Source organism: Trichomycterus rosablanca, chromosome 17, assembly GCF_030014385.1.
Source record: "Trichomycterus rosablanca isolate fTriRos1 chromosome 17, fTriRos1.hap1, whole genome shotgun sequence".
NCBI classification, from domain to species: Eukaryota; Metazoa; Chordata; class Actinopteri; order Siluriformes; family Trichomycteridae; genus Trichomycterus; species Trichomycterus rosablanca.
The window spans coordinates 30,680,763-30,706,091 of NC_086004.1; the positions used below are offsets into that span (position 1 = coordinate 30,680,763).

General features: G+C 46.5%; 1 protein-coding gene across 2 annotated transcripts in view; it reads left to right on the plus strand.

The window, feature by feature from the left end:
* Positions 1-3,228: 3,228 nt before the first annotated feature.
* Positions 3,229-25,329, plus strand: part of lrrk1 (leucine-rich repeat kinase 1) — a 59,112-nt gene continuing 37,011 nt past the window's right edge. The window contains exons 1-18 of one of the 2 annotated variants that reach the window (XM_063012536.1): positions 3,229-3,379; positions 7,446-7,585; positions 12,716-12,888; positions 13,631-13,802; positions 14,414-14,593; positions 15,298-15,446; positions 18,281-18,507; positions 18,721-18,848; positions 19,262-19,425; positions 19,671-19,808; positions 20,376-20,488; positions 20,616-20,695; positions 22,321-22,450; positions 22,539-22,651; positions 23,360-23,574; positions 23,786-23,950; positions 24,421-24,593; positions 24,674-24,794. In XM_063012536.1, coding sequence (XP_062868606.1) covers positions 7,516-7,585; positions 12,716-12,888; positions 13,631-13,802; positions 14,414-14,593; positions 15,298-15,446; positions 18,281-18,507; positions 18,721-18,848; positions 19,262-19,425; positions 19,671-19,808; positions 20,376-20,488; positions 20,616-20,695; positions 22,321-22,450; positions 22,539-22,651; positions 23,360-23,574; positions 23,786-23,950; positions 24,421-24,593; positions 24,674-24,794 — 2,511 coding nt within the window. In that variant the 5' untranslated portion in view covers positions 3,229-3,379; positions 7,446-7,515. Of the gene's footprint in view, positions 3,380-7,445; positions 7,586-9,444; positions 9,571-12,715; positions 12,889-13,630; positions 13,803-14,413; positions 14,594-15,297; positions 15,447-18,280; positions 18,508-18,720; positions 18,849-19,261; positions 19,426-19,670; positions 19,809-20,375; positions 20,489-20,615; positions 20,696-22,320; positions 22,451-22,538; positions 22,652-23,359; positions 23,575-23,785; positions 23,951-24,420; positions 24,594-24,673; positions 24,795-25,329 lie in introns of those variants that run through there. The other variant, XM_063012537.1, reaches the window with a different exon arrangement.

Consider the following 25,329-nt stretch of genomic DNA (forward strand, 5'->3'; position numbering starts at 1 on the left):
TGCTCAGACTCAGAATGAAGCAGCAGCAGCAGCGGCGGCGCTTATATAGGAGCCTGTAGAATGTTGTGACATCATCATGATGTCACAGTGTGAGCTGGAGCTGAGAGCAGAGCAGCACTCGGTTCAGTTCAGTTCAGTTCAGTTCAGTGGTGCTTTATTGGCATGAATGTAATTAGATACACTATTGCCAAAGCGGTAAACAATAAACAGTAAATAGAAATGAGAAAATAAGATACATATATATATAAAAACAATAATAATAAAAAAATAACTAATAAAACAGATTAAAAATACAACTCTAGAATTAAAGTTATTTACAGGATTATTAGTGATCAATAAAGAAGGTCAAAGAAAAATTAATAAAATAAATAAAAATAAAAACCATGTAATATCAGTAAAAATCAATAATAATTTGTGCTCGGCCTCACTGGTTGTCCCTCAGATTGTGACACGCTGCTACAAATTGTGCAGCGTGTGTGATCAGTCCTCTCTTCTCTCCCAGTATGTAGGGCAGTTTGTGTGTGTTACTGCAGTGTAGGAACTCAGGGGAGATGCTGCTGATCTTCCCATAGTATAAACTCCTGATAGAGCTGTACTTGGGGCACTCTGTTAGGAAGTGCAGCTCTGTCTCCACCGCTGCCAGCTCACAGTGAGAGCACAGCCTGGCCTCTCTGGGTGTCCAGCTCTGTCTGCGCCGCCCGGTCTCGATGGCCAGGCTGTGCTCACTGAGTCTGTACATCGTCAAAACCTTCCTCAGTTTTTTCTCTTTCATTTCTGTCAGGTAAGCAGCCAGAGAGTAATCTCGGTTCAGGGCCGAGTAGCACTGGAGTCTGTGTTGTTGTTGAATTGTCTCAGTCCAGTATTTAATGTAATTTTCTTTTTGTTTGGTCATAATTTGGTTGGGTCTAATGTTTTGGGCGAGTGTGTGGTGAGGCTGATTGGTGTGTGTGATGTTAGTGTGTTTTAGGTCACTGAGACTCAGGACCAGCTGGGTTAGGGAACTCCTTTCCATGTTCAGCTCTTGGCATGGCAGCGCTTTATAATGGAGTGAGTGGGGGTCACTGGATTTGATATGTTTCCAGAAGTTTAGAGCTCTTTTCTGAATGCAGAATATTAGTGGGTATTGTCCCAATTCTGCCCTGCAGGCCGTGTTGGGGGTCTTCCTCTGCACACTGAGAAGATTTCTGCAGAACTCTGTGTGCAGAGTTTCAATTGGGTGCTTGTCCCAGGTAGAAAAATCATTTTGGGTTAGGGGCCCCCACACCTCACTACCATACAGTGCAATGGGTTCGATTACAGATTTAAATATTTTAAGCCAAATTGTAATGGGTATTTCAAACTGAATTGATTTCTTAATGGCAAAAAGAGCTCTCCTTGCTTTTTCTTTAAGTTCCTTCACAGCCAAGCCAAAACTTCCAGTGGAGCTGATTGTTATGCCCAAATAAGTGTATGATTTTGTATGTTCTATCTGTGTGTTATTAATTGTAAAAATATAATTCCCCTGACTTTTACACCTTTTTTGGAAGACCATCATTTTGGTTTTTTGGTGGTTTATTTTCAAAGCCCATGTCTCACAGAAGTTCTCCAACAGTTCTAGACTTAGTTTTAGTCCCTCTCTTGTAGGTGACAGTAAGACGAGGTCATCTGCATAGAGGAGACATTTAATGCTGGTGTCACCTAAAGTGAGACCAGGTATGTTACTGGATTGATCCAGTTTTTCAGCAAATTCATTAATATATAAATGAAACAGAGTGGGGCTCAGGCTACAGCCTCGTCTTACTCCTCGTGACTGGTGAAAGAAATCAGTTCTAAGCATTCCGATTTTTACTGCACATTTGCTCTGTGAATACATTGATTTTATGACGTCATACATTTTACCCCCCACACCATTCTCAATAAGTTTATAAAATAATCCATTATGCCAAATTGAATCAAAAGCTTTATGAAAATCCACAAAGCAGGTAAAGATTTTGCTCTTATTTTGGTTTACATATTTATTAATGAGTGTGTGGAGAGTGAAAATGTGGTCTGATGTTCTGTGATTTTGTAAAAAGCCAATCTGAGTTTTGTTTAGAACATGATGTTCTGTTAGAAGTTCCGTAACTCTGGTGTTCAGGATGCTGCAGAACACCTTCCCCAGGTTACTGCTTACACAGATTCCTCTGTAATTGTTTGGATCAAATTTGTCGCCAGATTTAAAAATAGGAGTTATGAGTCCTTCATTCCAGACTCTTGGGAAGTGACCAACATTTAAAATAAAATTGAATAGTTTTAGAATAGCCAATCTGAATTTATAGCTTGTGTTTTGTAACATTTCATTTAAAATACCATCTGCGCCACAGGCTTTCCTGGATTGCAGTTTTTTTAGTTTGTCTTCTAAATCTTCTTTTGTAATTGGGGAGTCCAGGGGTTTTTGGTAATTCTTAATTATTGTTTCAAATGTTTGTAGTTTTTCAGATATATTTAATTGTTTCACATTCATTGATGGATTACTGTATAATTTTTCAAAATGGGTTTTCCATGAATCTCCATTAATAATTGTTAAATCGTCCTTTTGTGTTCTTTTTAGTGATTTCCAGTGTTTCCAGAATGAATTGGAGTTAATGGATTTCTCCAGGTCATTTATTTGACTTTGTATATATTTGTATTTTTTTATTTTAAGTATGTGTTTATATTCTTTAAGTGCCTCACAGTATTTTGTGCGCAGTTCCTGATTATGTGGTTCCCTATGTTTCTGATTGGATATATTTCTTAGCTCTTTTCTCTTGTTTTTGCAGTCCTGATCAAACCATTTGTTTTCTTGGGTGGTCTTGGGTTTGCTTTTACTAATTGTCAACTTTGATATTTGAGTGGCATGGTCAAAAATACTGTTTAAATTTTCCTCAGCCATGTCAACTCCTTCTGTATTTTGGGGGTAGGTGTCAGACAGAAAAAAGTCGAGAAGTGTCTGAATTTGCTGGCTACTAACTGCGTGAAGATATTTTTCAGTGCTGTCCTGAGCCCACCTGGGGGGTTGTTTAAATGTATATAGTTTGCTGGGTTTTTGCCAATTAGTATTTTCAGTCTCACTAACATTCACCTCAGGTGTGGCCACGCCCACACATCTGTACAGCCAAAAGTATGTGAACCCCCCCCCCCCTGTGTGTCTCCTGTATTTAAGCACTGAAGGGAAAATTTGAGGCTTTATTAACAGGAAGTGAAGCAGAAGTGAAAAACCGCGCTGCTGTTTTAAACCACCAGCCGAACAGCAGCAGCTTCTCTAAATCTGATCACTAACCAGATCAGTCTGATCGATCTGATGAGTGTGATCCATGTGATCGATGTGATCTTGTGTGTGTGAGCAGTGGGTGGATTCAGGAGGATCTGTGCTGCATTCCCGGTGAGTTCTGCTGCTGCTGCTGATTCACTTCTGTGTGTTACTGAACAACTACTGAGTTTATACAGCTGTGTTATCTGCTTTAGTCCTGGTTTAGTCCTAGTTTAGTCCTGCTTTAGTCCTGGTTTAGTCCTGCTTTAGTCCTGGTTAAACACTGACTAATCACTTTTCTGCTTGTTTGGTCTCTGCTCGGTGTTTAGTTGTTTGGTGGATTCTGATCTCTGTAGATGTGATCAGGTCCGGTGTGGATCAGATCTGACACAAATAGACTTTAATAGAATTGAATTAAATTGATTTAATGATTTTCAATGAAATTTGATTTGATTTTTTTTTATTAAATCTGAACTGATCGGTGACGCGGTGCTTCCTGTTGCCTGATATTCCAGAATTCCGCAGTTTTCCATGTAACTCATACACCGCTTCTGTTTACTTCATTTATTTGTAGTTTATCTATATAAACATGTTTATTTTATCATGAATAAACTTATCCAGTTTATATCATATTTATATCAGAATGCGGTTTAGGTCAGAAGTTTACATTTACCTGTGAGGAACATTTAGACTGAAGTGTTGGTGTTACACACACACACGTCCTGACTTTATACTTTATACTTATAAACATTAATAATTAACATAAACATTAACAATCATAAACACAAACATGTAATAAAACAGCCTAGACTAGGGGGGGGGGGGGGTAGTTACTGTGTTAATGTATTATTAGCATCAGCTCAGAACCGCTAAACTTTCGCTACAGGTCGTGCCTGAGGGAGGCCGACTGGGTTACTTACGCTTGCAACCCCAACACTGATTCATAGCGTGGCTCTCCATGCGCTCTGCGGTTCTCCGTGAGACACGTGTACAGGTGTTGAAGGGGTGTGTATGATAGTCTCAGCCAGAGTGTTGGGTTTAGGAACAGAGAGAGAGACAGAGGTTCCTTCTAAACTGCCCAAAGTACACAACAATCACACATCAATATTATCATCAGTTACAGAGAGAAGTGAGACGCTTCAGAACGCTGACAGAGAGACAGACAGAGAGACAGACAGACAGAAACTGGCCATTATATCAGGAGAGGTACCATCAACCCCCACTGCAGCCAAATATGTACATGAGTGTCACACACTCCGGGACAGTGAGTGAAACACCAGATCACCCCCCCCCCCCCCCTCACGCCCCCCCCCCCCCCCCCCCACACACACACACCCACATCACACATACATACACACACACACACATACACACACATACACACACACACACACACACCCACCCCCACACACACACACATCACACACACACACACACACACACACACCACACACACATACACACATATACACACACACACCCACCACACACACATACACACATACACACATACACACATACACACACACACACACACTCACACATACACACACACATACACACATACACACACCACACACACCCACCACGCCACATACACACACACCCCCACACATAATGATATTTTTTCTTTTTTGTGAACAATTGTTTTATTACATAATGAATATTTTCTTACCATTTTTTTCTATGTATAGACCTGTTCTTTTTTTTGTAAATATTTATATTTCAATAATTTCCTTCGAGATAAATAAAGTATCTATCTATATATAATATATGTGTGTATGTATGTATGAACGCTTTGACAATACAAATATGTAAATTGATCTTGTCAATAAAGCAAATTGAATTGAGTAGAGAGAGACAGACGGAGACAGTGAGACACTGAAACAGAGACACAGACAAAGAGACAGACAGAGATAGAGAGACAGGCAGAGAGACTGAGAGATAAAGAGACAGGCAGAGAGACTGAGAGACAGACTGAGAGATAGAGAGACAGGCAGAGACAGACAAAGGGACAGACTGAGAGACAGATGGTGAGACAGACAGACAGCCGGAGAGACAGATGGAGAGACAGATGGAGAGACTGAGAGAGAGATAGTGAGACAGAATGAGAGACAGAAAGACAGACTGAGACAGACAGAGGGACTGAAAGACAAACTGAGAGACAGACGGTGATACAGCCTGAGAGACAGTAGACGAGATGGAGAGGCAGACTAAGAGACAGACAGACAGAGAGACTCTCCGTGCGCGATACGGATCTCCGTATAAACCCTAGTGCAGGTGAAAAGAAGCGGTCGGTGCTGCACCTGTGTCGGAGGGGGCGTGTGTTAGTCACGAGGTCTGCAGCAGTAGAGGGGAAATACCATCGGGGAATTGGCTATGACTAAAGCTTTCGGCCCCTTCAGTGCCCTGAATTTACATCATTAATGATCTGTGAGAAGCTGAAACACGCTGCAAAAAAACCAGGAGAACTGTAGCGTCTGTCTGTAGCGTCTGTCTGTAGCGTCTGTCTGTAGCGTCTGTCTGTAGCGTCTGTCTGATGCGTCTGTCTGTAGCGTCTGTCTGTAGCGTCTGTCTGTAGCGTCTGTCTGTAGCGTCTGTCTGATGCGTCTGTCTGTAGCGTCTGTCTGTAGCGTCTGTCTGATGCGTCTGTCTGTAGCGTCTGTCTGTAGCGTCTGTCTGTAGCGTCTGTCTGACGCGTCTGTCTGTAGCGTCTGTCTGACGCGTCTGTCTGTAGCGTCTGTCTGTAGCGTCTGTCTGACGCGTCTGTCTGTAGCGTCTGTGTGACGCGTCTGTCTGTAGCGTCTGTCTGACACACTGCATGTTGGGCGCTTGTGAGATCTGCTGCAGCAGGGCGTCCGTAAACTTTTGCACACTGCGTCATCACTTCTGTCCTCTGATACAGACGGAATATAAAGTCAGTACAAACGTTCACACAGAAACGGTTCTGGTTCCTCTTTTGATTCTGGTTCCTCTTCACGTCTCCTCCCGGTTCCTGTTTGAGAGGTTCGGCCGGAGGTGCGAGCGGCAGAGGAGCTGTTTTTGTTTTAGGGAATTGGAGATGACTAAACTGTTTTATATAGATCAGAATGGGCTCCTGATCTCCTGCTCGTCGTGAGGAGAACCTGTGGAGGTTCAGCCCCCCCGCCTCTATTTCTGTATATTCGTCTTCTCAGATGGTTTCAGATCCTCAAACAGAGGAAGCACAGAGCACAGCTTTAAATAAAAGGGTTATTTTTGGGGGGGAGGGGGTAAAGAGGGGGGGTGCAGTGGTGTAACACACTAGTCCACCACCGAGGCTCGACTCTCAGGTTCAGGTCCAGGTCTGATGTCCTGAACCTCCTGGCTGGGTGAGGAACAGGTACAGTTTACCGTGTCTGTGGGAGTAACAGCACCCCCTACTGTCTGCTCAGGTCATTTTTTCTCCATTTGGTGAAATCGACTCTCACTGTGGTTCGCTTGAGTCCCAGAACCTTTTAAACTTAAACCTGGTTGATATTGACCCTGCTGGCCCTGAGCGAGCAGAGCTGCAGACTATCATGCACCCTTTACAAAAACACGTGTAGTTTCTGACCACTTCTTTTCACCAGTCAGGGGCGGAGTCTCACAGAGAGCCGTACTGCGTATTGATTATGCTATTCTGGGAATCGTCCATCTCTCGCGCGGCCAGCAGAGGCCGCTATTGCAGCATGAATGTGGAACCGGGTGCACGATCGATCTGAACAAAAGTATGTGGACGTTCCTCTTAATTGTTGCGTTTGTGTGTTTTACCCACCGCTAACACACGTATACAATCGATTATATAAAATAAATAAGATGCATTCAGCTTTGTGGAAAGAGGTTAGGGAAGGTCCTTTCCTCCTGTACAAAGCGATCTTCATGAAGACGTGATTAAGTGTGAGTTTGGTGTGGAGGAATTTCGGTGACCTGCACAGAGCTCTGAGCTCCACCCCACCCCACCGAGCAGCTTTGGGATGAACTGGAACCCGGATGTAGTGGAAAGCTGTTCTGGAGGAGTGCTGGTGTGTGTGTGTGTGTGTGTGTGTGTGTGTGTGTGTGTGTGTGTGTGTGTTGTGTGTTGTGTGTTGTGTGTTGTGTGTGTGTGTGTGTGTGTGTGTGTGTGTGTGTTACGCTGTAGTTTCACTTTCGCTCTGATCCTGTTTGCGTCTCTAACCTGTTGTATGGGTTTGTTTTCCAGATGAATGAGAACCCAGACGGTGAGCTGTAGTTCCTGGAGGGATCTATGGTGAGGCTGCTGTGTTAGGAACATGTACTGGAATGTGGGAACTGCTGACGACTGTGAGGAGCCGCCGGAGCGGAGTGAAGCCGAGCAGGATGGTGAGTGTGTGTGTGTGTGTGTGTGTGTGTGTGTGTGGTGTTGGTGTCACTGATTGGACGGTTTCAGGACCTGGTGGTGTGTTTACGGTGTTTAGGCGACACCTGTGACCGGCGGCGGTCCGAATGCGGTCCAGGCGGTTGAGGGTTCGAGGGTCTCGCTCCGCCTGGCGGTGGTGCCACGCTTCCCATCACTAGACAAGTACCGTAACCAACGAGCTACTACTGACATCTGTGCATTCAGCAGGTGCTTTTCACACGAGTAATTAAGGGTTAAGGGCCTTGCTCAGGGGCCCAACAGTGAGTGGTAACTTTGTGGTGTTGAGGCTTGAACCTGCAACCTTCTGCTTACCAGTCAAGTACCTTAACCTCTGAGCTACCACTGCCCTTATCCAAGGCTGAATACAATTTAAACAATAATAGTTAAGGGCCTTGTTTAGGGGCCCAACAGTAGCAACTTAGCAGTGGTGGGGCTTGAACCAGCAACCTTTAGATTACTAGTCCAGCACCTTAACCACTAGGCTACAACTTCTCTGTATGTGGACACCATATTGACCATGTACTTGTTGGACACCTTGTTAAACAGCATTAATATGTTATGTTGTTATATCACGACTATAACAGCCTCCACTCCTCTAGAAAGGCTTTCCAGAGGATTTAGGAGTGTGTCTGTTGGGATTTATGCCCATTCAGCTCAGGTACTGATGCTGGACAAAAAGCTCCGGCTTGCAATCGTGGTTATAATGATGTTTACAGCATTTAGTGGAAGCTTTTATCCAAAGTGACTTGTGACAGTATACTGTCTACACAATTGAGGGTTAAGGGCCTCACTCAAGGGCCCAACAGTGGCAACCTGACAGTGGTGGGTCTTGAACCAGTGACCTTTCAATTGAATGGTCTAGTACCTTAACTTCTGAGCTATCATTGTCCTTATCCAAAGCTGAATACAATTCAAGCAATAAGGGTTAGGGGCCTTGTTTAGGGGCCCAACATTAGCATCTTGGCAGCACTGGGGCTTGAACCAGCAACCTTCTGATCCCTAGTTTGGTTTTAATACATTACAGGTGTTTGATTTAATGTCAGGAATCTGTGGAGTTCCTTCAGAGCAAACACACTCGGGCGGAGTCATGCTGAAACAGGACAGGACCTTCCCCTAACTGTTTGCACACAGTCAGATTTAATTACGTTCTAATAGCTGAATGAATATTTTATACACCTGTGTGTCTGAAACTCCAGATTTAGTGATTAAACTGGGTGTCCATATACTTTTGAACATTACTGGTGGATCAGGTGTCGTATCGAAAAGGGGGGACGAGGGCGTGTAGTACGAAGCTCCACCCACATCCATTCACACGCCTGTACTGGCCAATCACTGCAGAGGTGGGCGGAGTTTTCAGGTTCTCCTGGAACGAGACGCTGAATTTAGCGACCTCAGAGAAATCCGATCAGCAGATGAAAGTGGCCACGCCCTGAATAATCCAATCTGCTCACTGATCAGAAGGTGGTGCTGATGAGAGAGTGCCACGCCCGTCTCCGTGCTCAGATTGCTGTGGACGATCAGACAGCGTGAGACGCGTGGACGCTCCAGGACGTTGTTATGATGCTCATCAGGCTCTGCGTGGGCGTGTGAGGGAACACAGTCTGGAGTCTGAGGTCGGGGACGGAACTCGACCCCCCCACCCCCCCCCGGGAGCCCGGCGGGAGCAGGGAGGTGCAGGGTTGGGTTTCAGCTCCTAATGGGCGGGGGTGGAGGGGGGTGGAGGAGGGGTGGAGCGGTGGCGGCTGCTGCCATTAAACACGGTGAGGAGGAACCAGGAGCAGATAAAGGAGACGGAGGCGAGAGTGGGAGCACCGGCGTCCTGGTCCCGGACTGAAGGGGGGCGCCGTGGTTACGGACGCCGTGGTTACGGACGCCGCGGTTACGGAGGCTGCTCGGATGCGGAGGACAGACGGGTGATGGGTGGGACGCTCTGACGGAGCATGAGCAGGTACGCTGGAGACGGAGACGTGGGATTGGGTTACGTACTGCAGTGAATGGCTGTGTTCCAATAAACACGCTGCTGGAGGTTGTTTACTTCTGGATGTTTGGTATGTTCTCTCTTATGTAGCTCAGAGTTCCTGAAGAATCAGATGTTTACTATAAATGATCTAGTTTAGCTTCAGGTTTATATAAATCTTTATATATAATCACAGCAGTCTGTAAAATCTGAATCAGATCAGTTCTTTATGTTATACCAGCGCTGTATCCTGGTCAGGGTCACGGTGGGTCCTGTGCAGTATAATGTATTCATGATAAACGATCCGTGTATTGTCTCTGTTAATGATTTAAGTGGAACCTTTTTAAACTCTCCATGTTTTTATGGTTGTATTTCACATGTTCTCGAGTTTTACTGTATGCTGCTGAACTGCTGGAGCAGCTTGTTTGTTTACATTTCCTCCCTGATTGAATGATACATTTATCTGTTTATGACTGAAGGAAAAAAACAGATTTACTGGGGTAAAACCAACACTGACCAATCAAAACTTATTTCTTCCTAATAATAATAATAATAATAATAATAATAATAATAATAATAATAATCATACGAATAATAATAAATAATAAAATTGTAATATAATAATAATAATAATAATAATAACAAAATAATAATAAAAATTATACTAATAATAATAAATAATAAAATTGTAATAATAATAAAAAATAAAATAATAATACTAATATAATAATAATAATTGTAATAATAATAATAATAATAAAATAATAATAATAATAATAAAATTGTGTCCATTAATGTGTGGAAAATAAATTCACTTTTTCACCCATTTATTTTAATTTGCCTTTTTTATGAAAAAAAATTATTTATTCATTTATTATTTATATTTTAAACTATTAATTTATTCATATTTATGTCATTTCTCATCCTCTGTAGAAAGGTTCATACACATTTTAGTATTTTCTTAGATATAAACTAATAATAATTATTAAATGATTATTTTAAATGAAGTGAAATTACGAGTTTAGTGATTTAACATTTTAACGACTGATTTAATAAAATAATCAAACCCCAAAATCACGTTATACTGTTTGCTCTTGTTTTTGTGTTTATGAGAATATAAATCTGCTGGTGTGTGTGTGTGTGTGAGAGAGTGACTGAGTGTGTGTGTGTGAGAGAGTGACTGAGTGTGTGTGTGTGAGAGAGTGACTGAGTGTGTGTGAGTGTGTGTGAGTGTGTGTGTGTGTGTGTGTGTGTGTATATTAGTGTGTGTGTGTGTGTGAGGCTGACCCTGGATCAGTGTCTCTCTTTCTGTTGTGTATCTGATCCTGATCGTGTCCTGCCGTGCTGCAGCTCTGGGATCAGTGATGGTTGTGATGGTACTGGCGTGAGCGTCTCTGGGGTTAATGGTTTCTCTCCCACAGGCTTTCAGCAGCCGCTCGTCTGCAGCTTCCTCAATTATTCATACCAGTTCCTCATATAGCAGCACACACAGGAACACCAGTGACTCCACCAGTCAACCCAGCATTCAACCCAGCCATGAACCCAGCACCATCAGTCCACACCAGTTATGTACAGCAGCAGGGTGTGAGGGGCCGATTAAATCATCATCTCCTAATATAGAGAAATAAAACATGGAGATAACTCTACTGACACCAGTCACCTCTATATTTATATAAAAACAGTTCCAGTAAAAGTTGGGACGCTTAGTAAATCTCAGTATAAAGAAGAATGTGTGGTTCTCTTCAATCTTTATTTAATTTCTATTGTTTCACTGATCAACTTCACTGTAGAGTGTAAACAGAAGCAGGTTTAGAATCTGATGCTGTAACAGACTCCAAAAAAGTTGGGACAGGGGGCAGAATGAGAGTGAAAAGTTGATGTAATGTTGAGGTTCTACAGTGAGCAGGTGAGTTGGTATCAGGTGAGGGAATCATGATCGGGTATAAAAGGATCCACCTGATCAGGATCAGTCTGTACAAGCAATGATGGGGCGTGGCTCACCACCGTGTTCCAAACTTCATCAGAGAAACAGTCAGCTCAAAAAGAGCATCTCTCACTGCAGGATTATAAATAATTTAATCTTTCACCGTCTACTGTACATGATATTGTGGAAAGATTCAGGGAATCTGGAGAGTCTCTGTAGAATGTTTGTGACCTTCGAGTCTTCAGACGGCGCTGCATGAGAAACCGTCGTCCTACTGTGATAAATATAAATAAAGACACGTGGGCTCAGGAGCGCTTCAGAAAACCGGTGTTACTTAACCCAGGCCGCCGCTGCATCAAGAAACAACCTGAACTCTGTTACACACAAAGAGAGTCAGACATCAGTCCTATACAGACACACCTCAGAGTTCTCTGGGCCCGAGCTCAACTCAGATGGACCGAACAGACGTCGAGTTCTCTGTGCCAAAATAAAAGGACCATCCAGACTGATATCAGTGAAAGGTTCAAAAGCCAGGATCTGTTCTAGTATGTGGAGGTGTATTTTGGGATTTTAGAGACACGTGCTGCCATCACAGAGAAGTCTTACCCGGGACGTCTGTGATCATTTCAGCAGGACGATACCAGGCTTTGCAGACACGGAGTGCGTGTGCTCGAGCGGCCTGCCTGCAGTCCAGATCTGTCCATCATGAAGAGGAGAATCAGACGACGGCGAGCACGTAGTGTTGAACTCTCGTATCCAGCAACCTGATGCTCCAGGCTGCGTTATTTTATTGAAATATAATTTTTATTTCTGTTTGATTGATTTATTTGTTTATTTTGTGTTTCCGTCAGGTCTGATGCTCTGTAATCAGGCGGTCGTTGTTGTTTGTGTGACCGTCGGGTCTCGTGTTGCTAATCGGGTGTAAGATGACAGGATTGATCGGTGTTAGCGCTGCAGTCAGACGTATTGATCACGATCGGTCTGCACTTTTATAATCTCGGCTCAGAGTTTAGGATTTAAAACACGTCCCTTTATTTTTAAAAATTGTTTAATTTACTATTGTGACCATATACAATCCAATCCAAGCCATTAAGGGTTAAGGGCCTTGCTCAAGGGCCCAACAGTGGCACCCTGGCAAATGTGGGGCTTGAACCAGCGACCTTCTGATTACTACTCCAGTACCTTAATCACTTGGTCTGTGTCTCCGTACAGGCGGAGCAGAGATGGGAGCCAAGCACTCTGCGCTGGGCGGCGGTGGCGCACCCCTGTGCCAGTCACCCACCCTGGAGAACATCAAGGAGGCGTACGGGCACGCCGAGGAGCTCAGGGCGCGCAGGCTGATCCGGATGGCGTGTCAGGAGAACGCTGGCGGGCGGATGGACGCGGTAAGAGAACTAAACCTCTCTAGTAAATGTACATTTACGTTATTCAAAGCGACTTACAGTAGTGTGACAGTATACAGTCTGAGCAATTAAGGTTTAAGGGCCTTGCTCAAGGGCCCTACAGTAGCAACCTGGCAGTGGTGGGGCTTGAACCTGCGCCTTTCTGATTACTAGTCTAGTATGTTAACTGCTAGGCTACAACTACCCTTGTAAAGCTGTAAATGTGTGATCTACCCAAACAAACAAACAAACGTTTATGGGCGCTCAAGTGGCGCAGCGGTAAATCATGCTAGCCCACTACCGCTGGGATCCAGGGTTCAGATCCTCAGCGGTGCATGTAAAGCTTTAACATGGGCAAGATTGGCTATGTCTAAGGGGGGTGGGGTGGTTTTGCCGAGGCCCCATGATGGATGAGAGTTTAGTAGCTGTGTTCCCTCTCAATTTAGTCATATCCAATTCCCCGACGGTGTTTCACCTCTAATGCTGCAGACCTTCACTCCTGACCGACACGTGTGCAGCACTGACCGCTTCTTTTCACCTGCACCAGAGTTCATACAGAGATCCGTATCGTGCACGGAGAGTCATGCATTGATCTCCATTATCCCCCCATCAGCCAGCAGAGGGCGTAACTGCAGCAGTTATGAGGAATTATCCAGTTATTGGTCGGTAGTGTGTTTCCCAGATGCTGAACCTGATGTGCTGAAGGTGTGTGTGTGTGTGTGTGTGTGTGTGTGTGTTCCTGCAGCTGGAGCTGTTGTGTTGTGCCAGTCAGCACGGTGATGTGGACAGTGTTCGGTTCCTGCTGAAGGACGCTCAGGTCCAGGTTCCTCAGGAACCCACTGAGAGGAACCCCGCCATCCTGGCTGCACATCACGGCCAGCACACCGTGGTCCAGGAACTACTGGACTCTCTACCACGTGAGTGAGTCAGTTTTACCTGTGTGTGTGTGTGTGTGTGTGCGCGTGTGTTTGTGTGTGTGTGTTTGTGTGTGTGTGTGTGTGTGTGTGTGTGTGTGTGTGTGAGCATGTGTGTGTGTTTGTGTGTGTGAGCATGTGTGTGTTTGTGTGTGAGTGTGTGTGTGAGTGTGTGTGTTTATATTTGTGTGTGTGTGTGAGCATGTGTGTGTGTGTGTGTGTGTGTGTGCGTGTGTGTTTGTGTGTGCGTGTGTGTGTGTGTTTGTGTGTGTGTGTGTGTGTATGTGTTTATATTTGTGTGTGTACATGTGTGTGTGTGTGTGTGAGCATGTGTGTGTGTGTGTGTGAGCGTGTGTGTGTGCGTGTGTGTGTGTGTTTCCATGAGAATGTTTTATGAGATCTTACCCATGTTCCACCTTCCCTCCTCCAGACACAGCCAGTGCTCCCACTTCAGCATTCATTTTGGTTTATCGTGGTCAGGGTTGCAGTGGGCCCAGTGTACAATTGTTAATGCTGTGTCACAGTAACGAAGGTGTGTGTGTGTGTGTGGGGGGGGTGAATACTTTCTCACAGCGCTGTTCTCTCCCTCCCCCCCTCCCCCCGTGTGTTCTCAGGTTGCTGTATCCGTCAGGATCTGCTGAACTGGATGTTGGCGTCGGCGTGCCAGCGGGGGCATGTGGAGGTGGTGAAGCTCCTGGTGTTGAGTTACCAGGTGGACGTGGGTGACTGCGCTCTGCACACTGATGAGTTCGCTGTCATCACCGGCCTCCCGCTGTACGCCGCCGCTCGAGCAGGTACCGTCGCCTACAGGGGGCGCTCGGGAGGGCGCGGCGGGCACTAATGCTGGCTGGGTTTGGGTTTTGGGGGAAATGCTGCAGCGGTGACTCTACAGACTCGGGGGCATCCGGGTGGGCATCAGGATTAATGGGGGGTGAGTACTTGATCATGGGGGGTCTTTTGTGCCCGTGTAGCTACCGGCGGGAGTTCTGAATCTCAGCTCTGCTACTGGTTGACTGGGCGCCCCCTAGCGGGCATGATTGTGTCTGCAGCAGTCTGCGGGACTGAAAAGTGGGCGTGGTCTTTGAGGCTGTGTAAGGACCCTGGTTAGTAGCCCGAGGCGCCTGTACAGAAGTGGAGGAACGTGGAGATTACTTGGTTGTGCCTGAGTGAGGGAGGGACGGTTGTCGCTGCAAGTGTGACCCCTGCTGGCTGGTTGAGGCGCTGGCAAGAGAGCACAGCGCGACTGTCTGGACTCGATGCAGCTCAGTAGGCGGCGCTGTTTCAGCAGTAAACCAGCTCCCTGATTGTGTCTGGAGTCTCTGTGACCCGACACGCCCGTGTTAGATCAGACACGCGGTGCAGAACAGAAACACGGGGGATTTCTGCTCGCTGTTTTGTGGCTCACTTCCTCTTTTGAACCTGTTGAGGGAAGGTCCACTTCCTGCTGGTCAGCTCCAGGCGGGCGGCGCTCACTCCTCCTCTCTTCTGTTATACGCAGGAAGTAAAGAGATCGGCCGCTTCCTGCTGGAGAACGGAGCCGGCTTCTCATCGTACACGTTAATGGACCACGCCGACTTCAGTCAGGAGCTGCTGAGAGAGCGCCTCCTGGAGGACGGAGACGCACTGAGCGACGGCAGGGTGCAACAGGTGAGTGAACTCCAGACGTGCTGTACCTGAGAGGGGCTGTACCTGAGGGGCTGTACCTGAGATGTACTGTACCTGAGAGGGGCTGTACCTGAGAGGGGCTGTACCTGAGGGGCTGTACCTGAGAGGGGCTGTACCTGAGAGGGGCTGTACCTGAGATGTACTGTACCTGAGAAGGGCTGTACCTGAGAGGGGCTGTACCTGAGGGGCTGTACCCGAGAGGGGCTGTACCTGAGGGGCTGTACCTGAGAGGGGCTGTACCTGAGAGGGGCTGTACCTGAGAGGGGCTGTACCTGAGGGGCTGTACCTGAGGGGCTGTACCTGAGAGGGGCTGTACCTGAGAGGGGCTGTACCTGAGAGGGGCTGTACCTGAGATGTACTGTACCTGAGAGGGGCTGTACCTGAGAGGGGCTGTACCTGAGGGGCTGTACCTGAGAGGGGCTGTACCTGAGAGGGGCTGTACCTGAGGGGCTGTACCTGAGAGGGGCTGTACCTGAGGGGCTGTACCCGAGAGGGGCTGTACCTGAGGGGCTGTACCTGAGAGGGGCTGTACCTGAGAGGGGCTGTACCTGAGAGGGGCTGTACCTGAGATGTACTGTACCTGAGGGGCTGTACCTGAGGGGCTGTACCTGAGAGGGGCTGTACCTGAGGGGCTGTACCTGAGGGGCTGTACCTGAGATGTACTGTACCTGAGGGGCTGTACCTGAGATGTACTGTACCTGAGGGGCTGTACCTGAGGGGCTGTACCTGAGGTGCTGTACCTGAGATGTACTGTACCTGAGGGGCTGTACCTGAGATGTACTGTACCTGAGATGTACTGTACCTGAGAGGGGCTGTACCTGAGAGGGGCTGTACCTGAGATGTACTGTACCTGAGGGGCTGTACCTGAGGGGCTGTACCTGAGATGTACTGTACCTGAGATGTACTGTACCTGAGATGTACTGTACCTGAGAGGGGCTGTACCTGAGAGGGGCTGTACCTGAGGGGCTGTACCTGAGATGTACTGTACCTGAGGGGCTGTACCTGAGATGTACTGTACCTGAGGGGCTGTACCTGAGGGGCTGTACCTGAGGTGCTGTACCTGAGATGTACTGTACCTGAGGGGCTGTACCTGAGATGTACTGTACCTGAGATGTACTGTACCTGAGAGGGGCTGTACCTGAGAGGGGCTGTACCTGAGGGGCTGTACCTGAGGGGCTGTACCTGAGATGTACTGTACCTGAGATGTACTGTACCTGAGAGGGGCTGTACCTGAGGGGCTGTACCTGAGAGGGGCTGTACCTGAGGGGCTGTACCTGAGGGGCTGTACCTGAGATGTACTGTACCTGAGGGGCTGTACCTGAGATGTACTGTACCTGAGGGGCTGTACCTGAGGGGCTGTACCTGAGGTGCTGTACCTGAGATGTACTGTACCTGAGGGGCTGTACCTGAGATGTACTGTACCTGAGATGTACTGTACCTGAGAGGGGCTGTACCTGAGAGGGGCTGTACCTGAGATGTACTGTACCTGAGACGTACTGTACCTGAGAGGGGCTGTACCTGAGATGTACTGTACCTGAGGGGCTGTACCTGAGGGGCTGTACCTGAGATGTACTGTACCTGAGATGTACTGTACCTGAGATGTACTGTACCTGAGAGGGGCTGTACCTGAGAGGGGCTGTACCTGAGGGGCTGTACCTGAGATGTACTGTACCTGAGGGGCTGTACCTGAGATGTACTGTACCTGAGGGGCTGTACCTGAGGGGCTGTACCTGAGGTGCTGTACCTGAGATGTACTGTACCTGAGGGGCTGTACCTGAGATGTACTGTACCTGAGAGGGGCTGTACCTGAGAGGGGCTGTACCTGAGAGGGGCTGTACCTGAGGGGCTGTACCTGAGGGGCTGTACCTGAGATGTACTGTACCTGAGATGTACTGTACCTGAGAGGGGCTGTACCTGAGAGGGGCTGTACCTGAGGGGCTGTACCTGAGATGTACTGTACCTGAGACGTACTGTACCTGAGAGGGGCTGTACCTGAGATGTACTGTACCTGAGAGGGGCTGTACCTGAGATGTACTGTACCTGAGACGTACTGTACCTGAGAGGGGCTGTACCTGAGGGGCTGTACCTGAGAGGGGCTGTACCTGAGGGGCTGTACCTGAGATGTACTGTACCTGAGATGTACTGTACCTGAGATGTACTGTACCCGAGAGGGGCTGCGTTCATTATTAGAGGAATAATCGTCTATAAATGTACGTACTTTTATACGACCAAAAGTATTCGGACGCCTCACCGTGAGCTTGTTGGATGAACCGTAACAGTGTGATCGTTTCAGCTAGAACAACAGCTGGTCTTCTGAGAAGCTTCTCACAAGATTTCGAAGTGTGTCTGTGGGAATTTGTGACGGTTGGGCACTGATTGATCAGTTGATGTTCTGGTTCATCCCAGAGCTGTTGAGTGGGGCTGAGGTCAGGGCTCTATGTAGAACACAGTCACGCTAGAACAGAGAAGGGCCTTCCCTAAACTGTTGCTGTACAGTCAGATCTGTGATTCTCTTTATATGATTGATTTATTACACCTGTTTGCGACTGTTGTGGCTGAAACTCAGTAATTAAGAGACAGGGGATGTCCCAATACTTGGCCATATAGTGTATGCAAACACCCGTCCTAATCCTGAAGTTTAGGTGTTTTGCAGGAACAGTTTAGGGAAGGCCCTTTCCTCTAGTTATTATTTGTCTGTGTGTTTGGTTGTGTCCTCCAGCACCTTCTATATTTGTGGTCCCCATCTGGGATTCGAACCCCTGTGCTGTTACCAGAGCATTCATGCATTAACATGGTGTGTGTGTGTGTGTGTGTAGCCGGTGAGCGTACACTGGTCAGGCCTGAAGCTGCCCTGGTTAAAGCTGGACTGGTTCCTGGATGTCTCCTCCAGGATGACGGTGCTGGATGTGTCTCACAACGCTCTGACCTCGCTGCCGTCGGTGGTGCCGTGGGGTCTGATCCACCTGCACACACTCGACCTGTCGCACAACAAGCTGAGGGAGCTGCACACGCCCCAGTCCTCCCAGGAGATCATCTGCACCAGGTACAGCCGCACCGCACCGCGCCGGGTCAGGCCGGGTCAGGGTGGCACCAAACTCAACCTGCTGGGTTTATCATGAGGTTTAAATTTGGTGTGTTTGGCGCCACCTGCTGTTCATGTTCGGTTCTACAATAATAACAGTAAAGTACCACGTTATACTCATTTTTACATCATTAATCTGTGTGTGTGTGTGTGTGTGTGTGTGTGTGTGTACAGATTACAGCAGGTGAATCTGTGTGAGAATGAGTTGGAGAGCCTCCCGGTCGGTCTGCTGCATCTCAGCCAACTACAGAGACTCATCACCTCCAAAAACAAACTCAACACCCTGTTCAACATCCCTACTGGTACAACACACACACACACACACACACATTACACTTCTACACACATGCACATTACATACACTCACACACACACACAAAATAGAAAATAGTAAAGTTTTTGAAACGCAAACAGAATAATAATAATGATTATTATTATAAATACTATTATTATTATTATTATTATTATAAATACTAACATTATTATTATTATTATTAAAAATACTGTTATTATTATTATAAATACTATTATTATTATTATAAATTGTATTTATTTTTTATTGTTATTATTATTATTATTATAAATATTGTATTTATTATTATTATTTTTATTGTTATTACTATTAGTCTGTGATTGTAGAAGATGTGTGTGTATAATCAGTGAATAATTAGTGAGTAATCAGGACTATAACTGTGGGGATTTGTGTCTCCTGCAGGCACTAACTGGGTGGGGCTGCGGCGGCTGCAGGACCTGGACATATCTGATAACGTGTTGGTGGAGCTTCCATCTCACGTGCTGCACTGCTTCAAATCCCTCAGCACCCTGAACATCAGCAGGAACAGGATCAGGCGCTTCCCCGACCCCTGGGCGTGTCCCCTGGTCTGTTATCCACACCAACCCCGCCCCCATCTCTGTCAGTCCAAACCAAAAATATGTGGACACCTGACCACACAGCATGTTCTGATCATCAGCAGTAACACAGTGTCGATCCTCATGACTGAAACACCTCAGTTTACTCTTTAGTTCAGGTGTCCACATACTTTTGGCCATATCGTGTGTGCTGGTTACTGGTGTGTGATGTTACTGGTGTGTGATTATAACCATCACTGGTGTGTTTCTTGTAGAAAACCTGTAAAGCCGGGTGGAACCAGATCGAGAGCCTCCCTGACAGCATCTCCATCTTCTGGAGGACTCATCTGATGGACGTGGATTTCTCTGAGAACATCCTGAAGGAGCTTCCAGCATACATATTCCAACTGGAGGTGAGAACCAGAGACTCACTACTGATCCAAACACTGCAGATTCAATACAGTGTTAATCTCTATTTATTATATATTATGAATTACTACCTGTTTATTATTACATTTTAATTATTTATTGTTATAAATTCTTGGTTCTGTATTATTATTATTATTATTATTAATTATTATGATTAATTATTTGTTATTACACATTTATTGTTTATTATCATTTATTATTCATTATTTGGTAAAAAAAATATTTAATTCTTCATTATTATCATTAATTATTAGTTATTTTACAGACTCAATGTCAAGCAATGTCACCACTGCTGTTCCGTGTCTGGATGCCCACATGGGTGAAGGTGGTTATAGGGCAGGATTTTGTAACACACCTGCTGGATGGAGAGGGAACTGTGCACGTCTCAGCAGAATTATGTTCATCTCAGATTCAATTTCACACCTCAGCAGCTTAGACTGGGGGAGGGGGGATTTCCCATTGGGCCGTCCATTCCTCAGTCACTGATAGTGTGTGTGTGTGTGTGTGTGTGTGTGTGTGTGTGTGTGTGTGTGTGTGTGTGTGTGTTACAGGCCCTCGTCTCTCTGAAGGTGTGTGGGAATCAGATCGCTGCTCTTCCGCCTCCCAAAAACTGGAAATGTTCTCAACTACGAACTCTCGACCTGTCAAAGAACCAACTGGGAAGGTACCAACACACACACACACACACACACTGTGGCAATCAGACTGGGGGCAGTTATTTTGCCCTCTGTACATGCACCACCTGCTCTGATACCCACTGTATTTCTGCCCTCACCATCTTCACCCTGCAGACAGAGGAACGAGGAGAACACCAGGACCCGCAGACCCCTGGCATTCCTCACCACGTGGCAGCGCAGAGACCCAGAACCAGGTACAGAGCGCCCGGGGCGGGGTCACCAGGGTACAGCTGTAATTACACCGTCATGGTCAGAGGGTACAGGGGCATCATGGTGCCCTGTGCTAAAGCATGCAGGTCCACTTTATAACTGCACCCATGTGTGTGTGTGTGTGTGTGTGTGCATTACAATTCAGTGTGTGTATATTACAGTGTGTGTAACAGTGTGTGTGTGTTACAGTGTGTTACAGTTCACTGTGTGTGTGTGTGTGTGTTACAGTCCGGTGTGTGTGTGTTACAGTCGAGTGTGTGTGTGTGTTACAGCTGAGTGTGTGTGTGTTACAGTCAGGTGTGTGTGTGTGTTACAGCTGAGTGTGTGTGTGTTACAGTCAGGTGTGTGTGTGTTACAGTCGAGTGTGTGTGTGTTACACTTTAGTATGTGTTACAGTTTAGTCTGTGTGTGTTACAGTTGAGTGTGTGTGTGTGTGTGTTACAGCTGAGTGTGTGTGTGTGTGTGTTACAGTGCAGTGTGTGTGTGTGTTACAGTCTGTTACAGTTCACTGTGTGTGTGTGTTACAGTCAGATGTGTGTGTGTTACAGTTGTGTGTGTGTGTTACAATATGTGTGTGTGTGTTACAATATGAGTGTGTGTTACAATATGAGTGTGTGTGTTACAATATGTGTGTGTGTGTTACAATATGAGTGTGTGTTACAATATGTGTGTGTGTGTTACAATATGAGTGTGTGTGTTACAATATGTGTGTGTGTGTTACAATATGAGTGTGTGTGTTACAATATGAGTGTGTGTTACAATATGTGTGTGTGTGTGTGTGTTACAATATGAGTGTGTGTGTTACAATATGAGTGTGTGTGTTACAATATGTGTGTGTGTGTTACAATATGTGTGTGTGTGTGTTACAATATGAGTGTGTGTGTTACAATATGTGTGTGTGTGTTACAATATGAGTGTGTGTGTTACAATATGAGTGTGTGTGTTACAATATGTGTGCGTGTTACAATATGAGTGTGTGTGTTACAATATGTGTGTGCGTGTTACAATATGAGTGTGTGTGTTATAATATGTGTGTGTGTGTTACAATATGTGTGTGTGTGTTACAATATGTGTGTGTGTTACAATATGTGTGTGTGTGTTACAATATGAGTGTGTTACAATATGAGTGTGTGTGTTACAATATGTGTGTGTGTGTTACAATATGTGTGTGTGTGTTACAATATGAGTGTGTGTGTTACAATGTGTGTGTGTGTTACAATATGTGTGTGTGTGTTACAATATGAGTGTTACAATATGAGTGTGTGTGTTACAATGTGTGTGTGTGTTACAATATGTGTGTGTGTGTTACAATATGAGTGTGTTACAATATGTGTGTGTGTTACAATATGAGTGTGTGTGTTACAATATGTGTGTGTGTGTTACAATATGTGTGTGTGTTACAATATGTGTGTGTGTGTTACAATATGAGTGTGTTACAATATGTGTGTGTGTTACAATATGAGTGTGTGTGTTACAATATGTGTGTGTGTTACAATATGTGTGTGTGTTACAATATGTGTGTGTGTGTTACAATATGTGTGTGTGTTACAATATGTGTGTGTGTTACAATATGTGTGTGTGTGTTACAGTTCCACTTTGTCTCTTGCAGTTTGTCATATCCAGTTCCCTGAGCTCCTGCGTGACTCTCTGGAGGTTCTCCACCTGAACGATAACCAGTTGGAGTGTGTGCCCCCCTCCGTGTGTGCCCTCAGGAACCTGTCCGAACTCTACCTGTCCAAGTGAGTGAGCTCTGCAGCAGTGCATCATGGGAGATGTAGTTTATTAGGTGCAGCCCAGATGTAAACGTGGATCTTCTGCTCTCTGCAGTAACTCAGGAATCCAGGAGCTCCCGGCTGAACTGGGTCAGCTCTCCAACCTCTGGCAGCTGGACATCGAGGAGCTGAACATCACCAACGTACCTGCCGACGTCCGGAGAGACGGTACAGACTCACACCGGCTCACACCGCTCACACTCACCATACAGCAGTGTGTACTCACGGACACTGAGGTGTTTACAGAATCCCAACAACACTGCTGCACCTGCTACACTCACACCAGAACACACACACACACTAGCATGTTCCTCCACCAAGGAACAAACCCTAACCCTAACCCTAACCCAAACATCCTCTGCTCTCTACAGGTCCTGTAGTGGGTGTAGATAGTTGTGTTACTGTATCCCATGCAGTCCTACACTGAGTGTGTGTGTGTATATATTTGTGTGTTTGTGTGTGTGTGTGTGTGTGTTCATGTGTGTGTGTGTGTGTGTGTGTGTTCGTGTTCGTGTGTGTGTGTGTGTGTGTGTGTATGTGTGTGTGTATATGTGTGTGTGTGTGTATATGTGTGTGTGTGTGTTCGTGTGTGTGTGTGTGTGTGTATGTGTGTGTGTGTATATGTGTGTGTGTGTGTATATGTGTGTGTGTGTGTGTGTGTGTGTGTATATATATTTGTGTGTTTGTGTGTGTGTGTGTTCATGTGTGTGTGTGTGTGTGTGTGTGTATATGTGTGTGTGTGTGTGTGTATGTGTGTGTGTGTGTGTATATGTGTGTGTATATATATTTGTGTGTTTGTGTGTGTGTGTGTGTGTGTGTGTATGTGTGTTCATGTGTGTGTGTGTTCATGTGTGTGTGTGTGTGTGTGTGTTTCAGGCCCCTCCAGTGTGTTGGCGTTCCTGCGTGCTGAGCTGCGCGGTGCTGAACCCTGCAGGCTGATGAAGCTGATGTTCGCCGGGCCCCCGCGGCAGGGGAAGAGCGCTCTACTGGAGGCCCTTCAGACCGGCAGAACCTCCGCCTTCCAGCCCACCGACTGCAGCATCCGCACCTCCCACTGGCAACTGGAGAGACCCAGCGGGGTCAAGAGTGGGGTGAGTCAAGTGGGCGTGTCTGAGGGAGGGAGGGTCTGATTGGGTTTCTCATCCCCGTCTCTGTGCAGCGCCACCGATCAGCCAGCGGGGGGCGTAACTGCAGCCCGAGGGGATTCCTCATAACTGCAGCAGTTACGCCCCCCGCTGGCTGATCGAGACGAGCCGATGATCTGACCCTGAACCCTGACCCGTGCCCCTCTGGTGTGAACAGGTGGACTCCGTGTCCTTTAACGTGTGGGACGTGGGCGGTCCGGCCAGTATGACCACAGTGAACCAGTGCTTCTTCACTGATAAAGCCCTGTACGTGGTGGTGTGGAACCTGGCACTGGGGGAGGAGGCCGTCGCCAACCTGCAGTCCTGGCTGCTCAACATCGAGGTGAGGAAGCTCTCAGCTTCTCCAACCAACGTTCTTCTGTAGGGTCACTCAATCTAAACCCACCTGGACAGGCTCTTCTTACCAGATTTTTGAGTGTTTCTGTGGGGATTTGTGCCCATTCATTTAAAAGAGCTTCTTATTATTGTGTAAAATCGGTGCTGGATTCTTACAGAGAGCTTTAGCATGTATGGAGGAACACACTACACTCTCTGTACTCCTCCACCACACCAGCTACAGCAGGAACAAGCAATTAGGGGTTTCCTAACAGTGTGAATTTAATGGTTATGGGGCTTGAACCAGCAACCTTCTGATTACTAGTCCAGTACGCTAACCACTAAACAACCACTGCCCCTCAAAACGTTTTAGAACATCTCAGAACATAGGTAGAAAAAGTCGGTGGTGGTGTGTGTAACTGTGTGTGTGTGTGTGTGTGTGTGTGTGTGTGTGTGTGTGTGTGTGTGTGTGTGTAGGCACGTGCCCCTAACTCCTCTGTGGTGGTGATCGGGACTCATCTGGACCTGATCGACACTAAGTTCCGTACCGAGCGCATCGCCACCCTGAGGGCGTACATCCTGGCACTGTGCAGGACTCCGTCGGGCGCCCGGGCGAGCGGCTACCCGGACATCACCTGGAAACACCTGCAGTGAGCGCCAGCACATCACACACCTGTAATACACCCCCGGGTTCATCTCACCTGAGTGTGTGTGTGTGTGTGTGTAACAGTGAGGTCTCCTGTAAATCGTTGGAGGGTCTGGACGGGCTCAGGCGGCTGGTGTATCAGGTGGCGTGCTCCATGAAGGACCTGAGTAATCCAGCCAGCTGCCACAGACTGGTGGGGAGACTGGTACGGTCCAAAACCAGTACAGTCCATACATTCACAATATAGATCATCAGAGCGGCTTCAGATGGTGACGCTCACACCCGACCAATCACATATCAGCATCTAACCACAGTCTATAGCTCATACATCATCTATTAACCTATAGCTCACCTGTAACCCACCTGTAATCTTCCTATAGCCCCCATAGTCTATCTATAGCCCCCTATACTCTACCTTTAGCCCCCTATACTCTACCTATAGCCCCCTATACTCTACCTTTAGCCCCCTATACTCTACCTTTAGCCCCCTATACTCTACCTATAGCCCCCTATACTCTACCTTTAGCCCCCTATACTCTACCTATAGCCCCCTATACTCTACCTATAGCCCCCTATACTCTACCTTTAGCCCCCTATACTCTACCTATAGCCCCCTATACTCTACCTATAGCCCCCTATACTCTACCTTTAGCCCCCTATACTCTACCTTTAGCCCCCTATACTCTACCTATAGCCCCCTATACTCTACCTATAGCCCCCTATACTCTACCTTTAGCCCC